Raw genomic sequence first — 14,865 nt, 5'->3', positions numbered from 1 at the left:
AGGATCTCTATTCCCACGCGCAATTTGGAGACAACAACTATCCCGGGGGTTCTGACTGTGAATGGGTGATTGTGGCTGAGGAAGGCTATGGGGTTGAGCTCATCTTCCAAACGTTTGAGATTGAGGAGGAGGCCGACTGTGGCTATGACTACATGGAGCTGTTTGATGGCTACGATGGAACAGCTCCACGTCTGGGACGTTACTGTGGCTCTGGGGTAAGATATTCTGTATTGCGTAGTTCTATGAAAAGCTTTATGCATGGCACAGCATGATGTGATAACAATATTCATCTGGTCTTGGTGATTGGTGAATTATGTTTTCTGCAAAAAGTTGTTGATGGTCGGCAATGTTCTTTTTAAAATGTAGAATCTCATAGGTAGCTTGGGACATTGGTACCATGTTTCCCCGAAAATAAGACCAGGTTTTATATTTATTTTTTGCTCTAAAAGACCCATTAGGGCTTATTTTCTGGTTGGGTCTTATTTTCAGGGAAACACGGTATCATGTGGTTTGAAAACAGAGGCAATATATTCAGATACTTCCATTGTTATGGAATTCATTTCTGGAGCAATGGAGCTTCCAGGTTTGTGTCTTTTGGCTAATTAGAAGATTCCCAGCTGTGATTTGGAAGGTCTGTCCACGTAGATGTGATCTTGTACGTCTTGAGGAAGTTCTTTTAATGGGATGTATGGTTCCTTTTTTTTTTTTTGTTTACATCTTTCTATGAAATCAGCATATAAAATGATATTCTGGAGACTTAACACACATCCTGTTGTAGGTGATTTGTTCATGAGAGCAGTATTTTACTTGGGTTTTTTTTTTTATAATGATGTCAGGATTAATGTAAACCTCTAGGAATTACCTCATTCTGTGCAAGTTTCAGGAGATGGGATGATAAAGCAAAATGATCAGAGTTGAATGTCCCCCATGTGGCCAGTGGTGAGGATTTTTTGCTTTCCTGGGATTAGGGGTTCAGGGGTGCACTGTTGTTTTTACTTCCTGGTTTCATGCATTCCTGATTTCAGAATGAAGAAAGGAACATCGTCAGTTTGGGGCAATTATAGTACCATCTGTAGCAATAGACTTATATACCATTTAGACTTATATACCATTTCATAGTGCTTTACAGCCCTCTCTAAGCAGTTTAGAGTCAGCATCTTGCCCCCCAACAATCTGGGTCCTCATTTACCAACCTCTGAAGGATGGAAGGCTGAATCAACTTTGAGCCGGTGAGACTCAAACTGCCGAACTGCTGGCAGTCAGCAGAAGCAGCCTGCAATTGTGATGACCCAGGGTGGGATGCAAAAGCAACAGAGTCACAAAAACAGGTGAAGTCCCCTGAATTCCTTCAAGTTGGCTTCAAGGCTCCAATTATCATTGACTGGAGAAAAAACTCCCCCACAAACAGTTGCGAAAAGGAACAAATGCCGTTCAAACTCAAAATACATATAATAGAAAAAACAACACAAACCACACTGAAGCAATTAATAAGACAAGACAGGATAAGGGCTTGAAGACATCCACAGATATCGAAATACACACACTGGGAAGGACGCCAGAACTCAGATAAGAACCAAAAGACTAGAATTATTGCACGCTTTGCTTCCAGCACTGGGCCACGCACAATTTGTCTTTTAAACAGTCCTCACAGCTGCAGCCCATGAAGGGGATCAGGGCCCTTTCCTCCCCCGCAGACTACGCCATTCACGTTTCTCCCTTATCCACTCCTCCCTGCATGCCCTAGGATGAAGAGGGGATGGGCCTGGGTCTTCCTCTGAATGCCCAGCCAGCCTGTTCCCTTCCCCGGTTTCCTCCACAACCTCCGGAGCCACACTCCCACTCCCTGTCGCTGTTCCTCCTCTCCCTCATAGTCAGATTCCAACAGAGGCATGACAGCAATACTGTATTCTAACTACTGCGCCACCGCGGCTCTAGGAGATGTAATGAGTCTGGGAACCACTGGGGGGAAAATAATATTTGTAGTTCAGGGTTGAAATAAGGGGTCCTTGGGGACCCCTTAAAAAGATTATAAAGTCTATGAGTCATCCTGGCTTACACAAGTTATCTCACCCATCACCTTAACATTTTTTTTTCTATCTTCTCCTTTTTGCTAGCCTCCAGAAGAGGTCTACTCCGCTGGGGACTCTGTGATGGTAAGATTTCACTCAGATGACACCATCAACAAGAAGGGCTTCCATCTACGATACACCAGCACCAAATTCCAGGACACGCTGCACACACGGAAGTGAACCCCCAGCTCCCCAAAAAACCCCTTCAAGTGAGAACAGCCTTCCCTTACTTGAGGGACAGGTTTTTCCGCCGTTTGCAAAAAGAAAAGAAAACAAAAAGAAAAAAAAAAAAAAGACATCTATGGAGAAAATTCACATAAACTGGAAGGAGAAATACACAGTACACCTCAAGAGTGTAAAACACTCGCACAAAAATTAAAGGTGCTGTCAGCTGCTCGCGGCCTATGTGGACTAGGCTCAGGGTTATTGGGGGAACCCTTTGATTTAAAAGAGAGAAAAAAAAGGACGTCCATTCCTGTGCCTCTTTTCTTTTTTTGACCAGAATATCTCCAGGACTAACCACTTTGCAGCTTCCATCTGAGTTTTGTCTCGCCCGATTCTGGTTTAGGGCAGATGTGTCCAAACACGGCCATTTTAAGATCTGTGGACTTCAGCTCCCAGAATTCCACAGCCAGCCAAGCTGGCTGGGGAATTCTGGGAGTTGAAGACCACGAGTCTTCAAGTGGCTAAGGTTTGACATCCCTGGTGTATGGTTTAAAATAAAGCTAGTGTTTTCCTTTACAAATTCCACAAAGCAAGTTTACCGGCAGAGATGTCGGCAAATACAAACACAGAGTGGAGAGGCTACCAGGCTGGCGGAAGCTGTGTCTGTTGTAATGATGTAATGAATATGCTTTCTTGTACTTCTAAACAGATGCTCATCAGCCTCTTTCCATCTTTACCATTTGTGAATATTATTTTTTAATTCTTTCATCTCCGAGAAAAAGAAAAATATGTAACTTGAAAAATGTCTTGCTCCTTCCTTCACTAACTTTTTTTTTTTTAAATTAAAATTTGAATTGAAACAAAAGCAAAACATGCATTTCTGCTTGTCCTGTCTATAAAAAAGAAGAGGAGGGCTGCAGGCAGAGTGTGCAAATCTATTCTTTCTGTAGGTTGAATCTTTCTGTTCTTGGGTTTCTGTTTTCTGAGATGCTTTCATGTCCTTAGAACTATTGATGGATAGATTTTACCCTTAATAGATCTTCAGGGAGAAGGAAGAGTGAAGAAATGATAGAAAAATAATGGCTTCCTTTGAGACGTATAGCAATAGCACTTAGACTTACATATCGCTTCAAAGTGCTTTTACAACCCCGTCTAAGTAACCCTGTCTAAGCGGTTTATAGAGTACGCCTATTGTCCCCAACAATCTGGGTCCTATTATAACCATCTCAGAAAGATGGAAGGCTGAGTCAAGCTTTTTGGTAAGAATCGAACTGCCGAACTGCTGGCAACTGGCAGTTAGTAGAAATAGCCTGCAGTACTATATTCTGACCACTGCGCTACCACGGTTCACTATATTCCTAATATCATGGTAACTTGGTTTCATTCAAAGCAATTTCAGTCCTCGCGTGTCTGCCATAGTCATCAAACAACATCAATTTTGGCTGTCATTGTGGATTCATATACAAAACAGCTCCTGACTTTTTACTTGTCTCTGCTGAAATTTGACCCAATTTTGTACAAATCAAATATTGCTGGTAATTATGACCAATTGCTTACTGGCCATTCAAAGTTACGATGGATCTCCCAATTGCTACTTACAACTGGTTCTGAAGACCCCTCCACCCAGAATCATCTGACTATTTTGTATGCTAGGTAATTGGCTCACATCTTGGCCAGTGTGGGTTTCCAAATTTTTTCCTACTGGTTCGGAAAGCATGCAGATGATACGCCCTCTGTATCAACTCTGGTGAACTGTGCCGTTTTTTAGCTCAGCTGAGGTGCGGCAATCCGCTCTGTCACACCAATCAACTGAGCTAACAAACAAGGGAATATAGGAGAGGTAAGGGCAGGGCTGGATGGGCAGGGCCAGCCAGAGGTGGTATTTGCTGGTTCTCCGAACTACTCAAAATTTCCGCTACCGGTAGGCCAGGACCAGTCCAAAATCGTCTGAATACCACCTCTGATCTTGCCCATTGTCACACAACCACTTTGCTCAATGACCGCAATCTCGGCATTTTCAATTCCAGTCATTAAGTGACCTCACAGGTTGTTAAGCAGACAAGGTTTCAGGTAAGGAGTACCAGGTGCCTTAGGAGTGGGGTGGAGATACTGGGAAGACCTCCTGCAGGTGCTCAGCGGTTGAAAATCCTCCCTGCCAAAATCTAAGCAGAATTTTCATTTCCCCCCCCCCCCGAGTGGGGAAACAGAGTGGACCTTTTTCAGCCAGTTCCTGGAGACAACAGATCTCTTTCTTCTCATCAGAAGAGGTCCATTTCCCCCAAATCCAAAACAGGAGTTTCATCCATGGAGGATTTATAAGAGGAGTTTGTTTCATTTCTGGAGTTAGCTGCAGAAGGCTGGCTGACTCTGTGGGAGCCAACAAAGAAGATTGCGCCTGGTGATCACTCAGTCACAGGGTGCTTGGCAACACATTGTAAGTGCAAACTGGTTGCCAAGCATCCAGATTGCAACCACAAACCACAAAGATGCCAAAAAAAGGTGTAACTTCAGGCCTGGGGTGTTAGTTTAGTGCCCCTTTGTTTAGTGCCTCTTGTCACTGTAATTTCAGAAGGGGACTGAAGGAATGGCCATGAAATAAGATTACATGTATAGCAGTGGCATTCTATAAACACAATATATCGTATGTGGGTTTTGTCAATGAGAATAGAAGGGTGTAGTAAAACATCATGTAGATTGTTTTCCAAGATCTCAAAGAGACAATAAAAGTGCCATTTTCAAACATAGCTACATGGTTGTTGTAGGAAATGCTTTTATGTAAGATTTCCACTAATGGACATCTGGCTACCGGGATACCATGGAAAGAAACTAGCCATAATTGCATCATCCATCTCTGGATCTGGTTTAGAATAGCGGAGTTGAAAAGGACCTTGGAGGTCTTCTAGTCCAACCTGCTGCACAAGCAGGAGACCCTATACCATTTCAGACAAATGGTTTTCCAAGCTCCTCTTAAAAACCTCCAGTGTTGGAGCATTCACAACTTCTAGAGGCAAGTTGTTCCACTGGTTAATTGTTCTGACTGTCAAGAACTTTTTCCTTAGTTCTAGGTTGCTTCTCTCCTTGATTAGTTTCCACCCGGTCTTACCAAGGGATTATAAAGTGGTACATTATAAACAGTTCTCAGGATTCCCTTGCTTTAAAACCAAGGTCAAACAATACCATATACTGGTGGTCCCAAGGGCTCTCTCTGACTGCAAAGTTCAACTGGCTCCCTTGATTCTATCACTCTGTTAATGCAACCTAAGACTGCATTGGCTTTTTTTTTTAAGCCTCTCTGTCCAAGGAATCTGCACAACAATGGTCATTTATTATGCTGGGAACTATTTCCTACAACCTTTACATCATGATTAGCAAGTTGAAATCTCAAATATGTGTAACGTGGAAGGCTTTGACCGCTAACTTCTAGGAACAATCCCTTACAAACTCCATTACAATCTTCAGGGATGTTATCCAAGTCTCGGGAACAGATGCTTCAACATGCTTTGGGGCAGTTCCCATTCATTTGAATCGGCTTTCTCAAAGTAATGTCCACTAGGCCAAGGGTCTCCAATTTTGGCAACTTTAAGACTTGTGGATTTCAACTCCCAGAGTTCCTCAGCCAGCTTTGCACTTGGCTGTAGCCAATGACTAGGAGAGGAATTTGGCCTAACGTGAAAAATGGATTATTTTGCAAGCGTGAATGTAATTCTTTAATTACTCTACAGCAAGGGTCTTCAAACTTGGCAAGCTTAAGACTTGTGGACTTCAACTCCCAGAATTCCGAAGCTAACGTGACTTGGAGAAGGAATTTTGGGAGTTGAAGCCCACAAGTCTTAAAGCTGTCAAGTTTGAAGATGTCTGCTCTATAGCAAGAGTTGTTGAGATGGATGGAAGGAAGATGCAGGAATGCAACCATTGGAACTGTTTCCCATTTAGAACCAATTTATTGTGTATAACAGGAAGGGTTTTTTCCTATGATCTATGTAGGAGGTAATGAACTGATAATGAAGCTTGCAGTTATCCACTTAGTTCAGGGATGTCAAACTCTCACATTGTCGTCGCTAAAACGGGGGCTGGGCATGGCCAGCACGTGACGCATCTGGCCCATGGGTCATGAGTTCGACAGCCCTGATTTAGATGATGGTCTCTAGAACCCTTATCTACCTATTCTTTCCAGCAAACCGATCCCTAATTTAACATGCAACGATTGAGTCATTAAATGCTTTGCTAGTTAGAACAACTAGCCTTTTGATCTGCTGTGAATATAAATATCATTAAACCTTACTGACATCAGCAGAATTTTTGCAATTTGCGAGACAGTGTATTGTGTCATGTTGAACTGCTGTTGAACTGCTTTTATATCATGCACTATTAGTATTAATTGGTTTCCAGGGCAACTAACAGGATAGCTCTGAAATAATAAGGCAAGAAAAAGAAAGAGCAACATTGCATACAAAGCAACAGAATAAATTAAAAGCAACTGCTCTTCTGAGAGAGAAAAATGAAATTAAATAAAATTACTTCTAAATGAAGAGGGGAGGGGGGAGAAGGCCAGTGTAGTAGTTATTATGAAATCTGAAAGCCATAGCATTTTTACCTTGTATTAAAACTGTACTAAAATATAGCTACCACTACTGTGTGGTCAAAAGGCAGAACCTAAATGCTTACACAAAAGCTCAAAGTTGGAGAACAAGTTTTAAAATTGGCAGATTAAGTGTTTATTAGTTTTGAGCAATGTTTCTCAACCTAGCCATTTTTATATGTGTGAACTTCAAGTCCTGCTGGTTGGGGAATTCTGGAAGTTGAAGTCCACACATCTTAAAGTCTGTAGAGATTCTCACTCATCCAGGTCATAGTTGTCCCAAAGGTGCTTTTTCAGGAGGCAGCTGTTTTTTCTTTGAAGATGTTTCACTTCTCATCCAAGAAGCTTCTTCAGCTCTGAGTGGATGGTAAGGAATGGAAGGATTTATATTCCTTACAGAGAGCTAGTCATTTGCATCCTTTTAGAAGGTTGTTGAAGCACTTGGAGGTTTATCTGTGTCCTCAGGAAGGAATATAAATCCTTCCATTCCGCACTATCATGTCAGAGCTGAAGAAGCTTCTTGGATGAGAAGCAAAATGTCTTCAAGGAAAAAACAAGAAAGTCCAGTTGCCTCCTGAAAAAGCACCATTGGGACAACCGTGACCTGGATTGACTGAGAATCTCCACAGACTTTGTATACAATTTGGAATGGACATTCTTTGAATTGCAGACTACAGGAACCAGAAGCACCACTCAGGTGACCCTGAGGATACAGCTAAACCTCCAAGTGCTTAAATGACCCACCAAAAGGATGCAAATGACCAGCTGTCTGCAAGGAGTAGAAATCCTTCCATTCCCCACCATCCAGTCAGAGCTGAAGAAGCTTCTTGGACAGGAAGCAAAACATCTTCAAAGAAAAAACAAGAAAGTCCAGTTGCCTCCTGAAAAAGCACCTTTAGGAAACACATCTTAAAAGTTACTATGGTTGAGAAATACTAATTTTGAGTTTTTCAATATGACTTGGCTTAATGTAGGCACACAAACATGCAAATACTTGCAAGCCAGTTGCCATAAGCTCTTCATCCAATGAGTGGGGAAACACTAGGCTTCTGTCAAGTGTGAACAATTAGGACCGCACATTAAATTTCAGTTAAGCTAATTTATTGCTCATGTCTATACACAAGAATCTAGTCAACTAACGGTCAACACTAAATTCACACTAGATAAGAGTTCATGGAATTCAAGAGGGATTGGATTAGGCCATTTGTGGGAATGTAATGACTCCAGGCTGATTCCTCTCTTGACTCCATCTGTTCTTTTCCTACATCTTCTCTTGGTTCTGAAGAGCTAGAATAAGGGGCAATTGTAATCACATTTAGGTCAGAGGTCAAAAAAAGCTCCTACATCTGCCCCTTCTCTAACAGATGGATAGGGTCAGACAAACTTTCCCTTTTTATGTTCTCCTGTGGGATGGCAAGCCACAGTGTCTCCTAAGGAAGTCTCTTTGAAATCAGCAACACTTGGGAATATATTTGATTAAATGGGTTGTTACATTTGATTAAATGGGTTGTTATCATTGCAGGCCTTCCTAGACTGGTAAAATATGCTTGATGGGTGTGTCACATTCTTGCAAATGTGAGATGGGACTCCTAGAACAAGAATCCAGGGATGACTTTGTTAAAAATATTTATCTTTTGCAGCAGGATCAACCCAAAAGACACCCATATGTGACATGCAGGAGGCCTAGCTTAAATGTAGTGATGGTTATGACATCAACCCTGCAGCTATTGATGTCACAGAACCTCTGGCCCTAGTAGATCATAGCAAACCATGGGGAGCAACAGCCATAGGGAGGTGACATGAAGATGGGGTAGATGGTAAACAGAAGAAGAATGGAAATTGACAAAACCAGGTGGCGGGAATTAGGTCTGACCCCAAGGCAGTTGTCCAAGAAGATTGGGGTCACCTATTCTATGGCAGAGTTCATCACCCAGAGCTACCGCAAGCCAGTTCAAAGCCAAAGCCCAGGTCTAGCTTGCCCTCGTTCATCTCCACATGGGCGGAAATGCCCTAAGAAGAACCAGTATAAGTGCAACCCAAGTGGATGTGAAAGAGCCCCTGGTTTTGCAACCCCATGCAGCAGAAAGAGACAAAAATGTAAAGAGGAACTGAGTGATGACGAATGTTCTTCTACTGTCTGTGCTTGGACTGAAAGAAAGGAAGTATATCAGAAGAATTCCTCCTGCTCCCTTGCAAGCAACAAAAACAACTCCCAGTGTAAAATTTCAATATGTAGCAACTTCTCTAAGCCAAAAAGAAACAAGCCACCTTCCTACCAAAAGGCAAAATGCTCAAAAGGAGGGAAGAAACCAAAATGTCGGGAACAGAAGAAAGCGAAGGCCGCTTACGCAAAGAACATTAAATGCTGTTGTTTGGCACAACCTTGCCGGAAAAAAAGAATGATCCCTTTGGGTATTCACCTCGATGTGCCTCTAAACATATATTTGGATGATGACGACGGAGTAGAAGTAGTAGGCGATGAAGTCCAAGTGTGCAAGAAATGGAAAAACAAGAGTATAGGTGTGCAAGTGCCAATCTCACACGAAGGAGGCAAATGTGATCTGGAAGAGGATCAATGCCCAAACTCAGAACATCCACCAGAACAATGGACAGAAGAAACCGAAGACCAGGAAGAAATTGAGATGGAACAATGCAACCCCTCGGAGGATTGCAGTTCAGAAGAAAAGAATGATTCCTGCGAGGAGATGCCAGCCAGGGACAAGTGCCAGAGTTCATGGTGGGAAAAGGTCCAAGAAGGCATGATTTTATTGGAGTCTCTTCTGTCCTCTATCATAAATAAATGTTAGCCTCCTTAGAAGATCATCCTGAGATGTCACCTCTCCAATAGTTTTATTTTGCGTAAACGGGGAGGGGAGATGGTAGCTCCAAATTTGGAGGTGTAATCAGGTTTATACGCAGGACTCCGTGGTGGAATTCAAAATATTGTACTATTGGTTTTGAGGGCGCATGTGGAGCGTTCTAAAACAGGCAGTTTTAAGCATGAAAACTTAGTGTCAGGGCTGGTGAGTAAAACAGCTGAGGCACGGCAGAGCAGATTGCCGCGCCTGTCAGCTGAGCTACAAACAAAGGAAATATAGGACAGGAAAGGACGGGTGGGGCCAATTGCTGACTGGCGCTACCGGATCGCTAGAACCGGTGCGAACAGGCCGCATACCACCACTGATGCAGGTTTAATTATTGCTGGCAAATGCTTTTTAGAGGTAGAGCAAATGCTTTGAAAGCAGAAGGTCTCAGATTCAATCCCGAAGGTGTTTTGTTTTTTTTTTTCCAAAAAGTAACTGGACTTAGTTTTTCCTCGAAGAGGTTTCATTTCTCATCCAAGCTTCTTCATCCAAGAACTGAACTGGAAAAGTTTCTTCGGTTTCTGTCAGGGGTGGGCTTCAAAAATTTTAGCAATGGGTTCTCTGCCCAGTTGCTGGGTGGGCGTGGCCATGGAGGGCGTGGCCTAGTCAGCCTCCTGTACCACGGTGGTTGGGTTGCCCCCCCGCCCAGGCTCCGGAGGCCTTCCTCGGGCCTCCATGAGGGCAAAAGCAGCCTCGCTGGGCTCCGGAGACTTTCTGAAAACTGGAAACGGGCCTGTTTCCATCCTTCCCGAACTTCCAGGAGGCCTGTTTTTTGCCCTCCCCCAGCCTCCACACACCCCCTACATTTACCGACATCTAAAACGGGCCGTGTGGGGACTCCAGGGAGGGGAGGGGTAGGTGTGGCCAGCCAGGAGTGGGATTTGGGGATTCTCCGAATTGTGCAGAATCTTAGCTACGGGCTCTCCCGAACCCCTGCGAACCCTCAGCAGCCCAACCCTGGTTTCTGTAGCTTCTGAACCTAAAGAAGCTTCCTCATCCAAGAACGGAAGAAGCTTCTTGGATGAGAAATGAAATGTCTTCAAGGAAAAAAACAAAGTCCAGTTGCCTTTTGAAAAAAAGCACTTTTGGGACAACCATGACCTGGATGACGGATGATAGAGAACCTCCACCGACTCTCAGATTCAATCGTCCACAGCTGAACAGAGGAAGCCTTCTGAGACGGAGGAGGAAAACAACTGACGTTAGTTCCATCAGCCGTGCCACCGGGCAGCAGGGAGGACTTCAGATTCAGTGTCCCATAGCTTGACCTGGAAGTGCCCCGTTCTGCCCTTACATTTCCAGCAGGAACGCTCAGTTTTCAAAGGCCGTCTGTCTCAAAGTGCCCGAGGGCTGGATAACTTTGCAACTGCAAAATGAAACCTGCAAAGAGAAGTTTATCCATTTGTCTTTTCTCATCTTCAAGGTTACCCACCCAGGCTGTCTCACCTGGAATAAGCAAGGAAGGGAAACCTAGAAATGCAGGTAACCCTCTACTTAATGACCACAATTGAGCCCAACATGGAGAAAAGTGTTAAGTGAATGTTGTCCCATTTTACGACCTTTCTTGTCCCATTTTACGACCTCTCTTTGTCAGAAGGTGATCACACGGCAGGACACTGCAACTGTCATAAATATGGGTCAGTTGCCAAAGGTGTGATTGATTGTTGGTCAAGTGGCCATGGGGATCCTGCAACGGTTGTAATTGTGAAAACAGTCATACATCACTTTTTTCAATGCCATTGTAACTTCAACCGGTTACTAAATGAACTCTTGTAAGTCAAGGACTATACTGTTCAGTTCTTTTCAGACTTTCTGTTCTGACCCAGGCTTCATCCAATGTAATTAAATACAAACTTGTTTTAAAAGCAAAACCTATTTTAATGCAACGCTGGGAATTACTTCCATTTACAGCCAGAACTAAATTTAAAACAGTTCCCCAAGATAAGCACATGCCTGTCAGTGCTGTGGAATGCTGCCCAAAAACAGAAGTATCCAAATTAATTATAACAGTACAAGAAAAAACCGACCAGAATACACAGAGCTTCAAGAAGGACTCGGAATCTATTGAACTGCTTTGCTTCCTGCAAAGATGTTGTCATTGAAGTCTGACTTTTATCCCTTATGGGAGGAGCAATCACCTCCCAGCCTTACTCCTGAGTCGCCCCTGCTGCTTCAGCTGCTCTCGCCTTCTAGCAGCCCTGCGCACATGCACAGTGGGAACAGGCTCCCCTTGCTCCTCTGCCTCTCTGCTGCCAGACTCCAGAGGCTCCGGACTCAGCACCCCACTCCCATATGGTCCTGGCCCCATCCCTGCATTGGATGCAGGACCCTCATCCGAGTCATCTCCAAACTCCCTGACTGGTTCCCTTTCTTCCTCACTGTCCGATTCTGCTGCCATCTGCACTGGCTGCCAGTGAACCACAACATTTTCAAAGGGTCTCTTCCTTTGTTTAAATCAATAAATTACTGCACCACACACAGCAAAATGTTCCTCAACTGATTAGAGGCATATAATCTATTAACATTCAAACTTGCCAAGATTTTTCTGGAGTGCTGTGGAATATACACCCTTTTCTCTACAAATGTTACGATCCCGTATTTTGTTCTGCAGCTCAACATTTTACGTCCTTTGCTTTGTAACGAAGTCATACGTACCATTTTGCCAGAACGTCCATTCTTTCCTTTATATCGTTATCACGTTCTCCTGTTCTTATGTTTAGCTTCTGGGTAATCACACCTGCACACATTGCCACATTTTATTACATTAACAATAATTAGGGTGGTGTTTTTTTTTTAACCTGTTGTAAACCCCCTGCTGAAAGTTATTGTTTCCTAAATAGTATTTGCAGGATTATCCTCTGTATGGAAAAGTTCAGTTAGTTTAAAGGCTAACACCTGTGAATGGGAGAGAGTGTTTAAGATCAGCAGGAGACTTCCAGGAAAACAGACTTGGGGTTTGTGCTTAATAGTAGCAAGGTAGGCTACCTGGTGTTTTTTTAAATACCGTATTTGCCGGCGTATAAGACGACTTTTTTGCCCTGAAAAACATGCCTCCAATTGGGGGTCGTCTTATATGCCGGGTCGATCTTATACGCCGGCAAATAGTAATTGGGAAGCACTGCGGCTGCCCGCGGCTGAGGCACTTTTGCGCACCGTGAAAACGAATCCCGTGAAGCCGAAAGGAGCAGCCAGCCTTCTCCCAGCTCCCAAGGAGCCGCTGTCCTGGTTTGCCTTTCCCTTCCCGAGGCAACGCGGGACTGGAGCCGCGCGGAGCCGCGCCAGCGGTAACAACTCCTGACAGCCCCAGCCAGATACCTCAGCGGAGCCCGGGCGGTGCGAGCCTCGTTTCCTTGGGAGCTGGGAGAAGGCTGGCTGCTCCTTTCGGCTTCACGGGATTCGTTTCCACGGTGCACAAAAGTGCCTCAAAAAAAAAAAGTGCAAAAGTGGAAGGCGTGCAGAAGAGGGGCGAGTATATAACAAGCTATATTTTGAGTGGAAATGTTGGGGGTCGTCTTATACGCCGGGTCGTCTTATACGCCGGCATATACGGTAATACTTTTGAATGCATTGCAATAAGGTGGTTATAAATGCTACTTAAATTTTGTTTATGTTGTAGGTTGATAAAGTTGTGTTGGAAGTTAAAACCCACCCCTCTCCTAGGAAAATGAAATATTTTAGGATATACTAAGGCAGAATATTTCCCCTAAAAGAGAAGTAGAAACCCAGAGAGGCAGAAACTCAGCCGCTTCCTCCCACCTTTGCTAATAAACCATTACTCTGGCCTAGGCCATCTATTTTACATAACAAAGGTCTCCAGGTAGAGCTATAATAGGAATTGCCCAAAGCCCTTTCATGACATCATCATCCAGCAAGGCTCAACCAAACCTGGAATTCAGGCAGCCTACAGAGTTGCCTCTGCATTGCCCAATCAGGATACAAGCTCAAATTCAAATCCCAGGCACTCTCAGCATCTCTTCCCTTTTCCTCCATTCAAGGCATGTGATCCTGTCCACCATTAAACCATCTTTCCAAACAGCCTCCATGTTTCCAGCATCTTTTTTTCCCCACTTGGAACTGAACCCAGAAGGATATTTCTTCCAACAGTGGCAAAAGATAGCATTTACTCCTTGTATGTTTGCCTCTCTCCTCAATTAAAAAACTACCTTGAACACACAGCAGAAAAGAAATAACAGTACAAAATGACAGAAATTGTATTTGGTAAAAAAAAATCTCACACTTGCAGTGAATTGCACTTCCAGAAAAACATCCAATTTTGAAGAAAATTAAAGCTGTGTTTAAATAATGAGGCCAGAAATTACCCCCCCACCCCTGTATGTATTTCAGCATAGGTGTTGCAGTTAGTTGGCAGAAGCAGCGAGATAGTCATGTTGGAAGCAACTGAGTCAGCATAAAACCAGGAAAGTCAGTTTAGCTTGCCAAAAAAGGAGAGAGAGAATATGTGTCGCCCAGAAATAGGTTGCTGAATTGTATAAAGCAGTATTTGTCGAGCATGGCAACTTAAAAGATGTGAGGATTCCAAATCCTAAAATTTTAGGAGCTGAGATCTAAGCATCCTTGTTGCTAAGGTTGAGAAATACAGGTGTAAAGTTTGGGAGTGCTTGTTTGTATTCCTAGCTGCAATTTGGAAAATAATTATTGTAATTTAGACTATGCATCTCGGGCTCCCAGGGAAAAGGCTGCATAACAGGTGATTCATTAGATTGCAGCAAAAACATGTCTTCTTAAGATTACAGGACAAGAGATTTGAAAATCAAGGATTTTCCTCCGTAGAGAAGAATGGGTCACCAAATGGATGCTTTTAATGAGAATGGTGTTTGGTTCACTCCTTCCAATACTAATGAAATTTTCTCTTGTTTTTAATCCCTTGAAATCTTATCTACTGCACTGACTTTGATGAATGCCATCACATTTATCCACATTGTCACCCCAACAATTGAGAGAAAGCACCACAACTTCAAAAGGAATCCTGTTTGTTAGAAGCTGAAAAAAAATGTAGATATATTCGTTAGCTTATGATTATTATCACATTTGAGGGCATTGCCCAGGAAATCAAAAAGCCAATAGTGTCCACCTTTCTCATTTTTACATGTACTGTGCATAAAAAGAGGCAAGATTATGAAATCCTTTTGGGTATTAAAGTTCTTGAATCTGCAGAAGCCCTTCTTGA

At 43.3% G+C, this 14,865-nt stretch overlaps 1 protein-coding gene across 2 annotated transcripts in view; it reads left to right on the top strand.

Annotated features, from left to right (window-relative positions):
• Positions 1–3,105, top strand: part of BMP1 (bone morphogenetic protein 1) — a 199,930-nt gene extending 196,825 nt beyond the window's left edge. For both annotated transcript variants that reach the window (XM_087969608.1, XM_087969609.1), the window contains exons 19-20: positions 1–215; positions 2,115–3,105. The exon at positions 1–215 is cut by the window's left edge and continues 36 nt beyond it. In XM_087969608.1, the coding sequence (XP_087825734.1) occupies positions 1–215; positions 2,115–2,249 (350 nt within the window). In that variant the 3' untranslated portion in view covers positions 2,250–3,105. The remainder of the gene's footprint in view (positions 216–2,114) is intronic.
• The last annotated feature ends 11,760 nt before the right edge of the window (positions 3,106–14,865 follow it).

This window comes from Notechis scutatus, chromosome 7 (genome assembly GCF_049901735.1).
Source record: "Notechis scutatus isolate UNSWTSFEM ecotype Mainland chromosome 7, rNotScu1.2, whole genome shotgun sequence".
Taxonomy (NCBI): domain Eukaryota; kingdom Metazoa; phylum Chordata; class Lepidosauria; order Squamata; family Elapidae; genus Notechis; species Notechis scutatus.
This window is presented reverse-complemented; position numbering and strand designations above follow the sequence as displayed.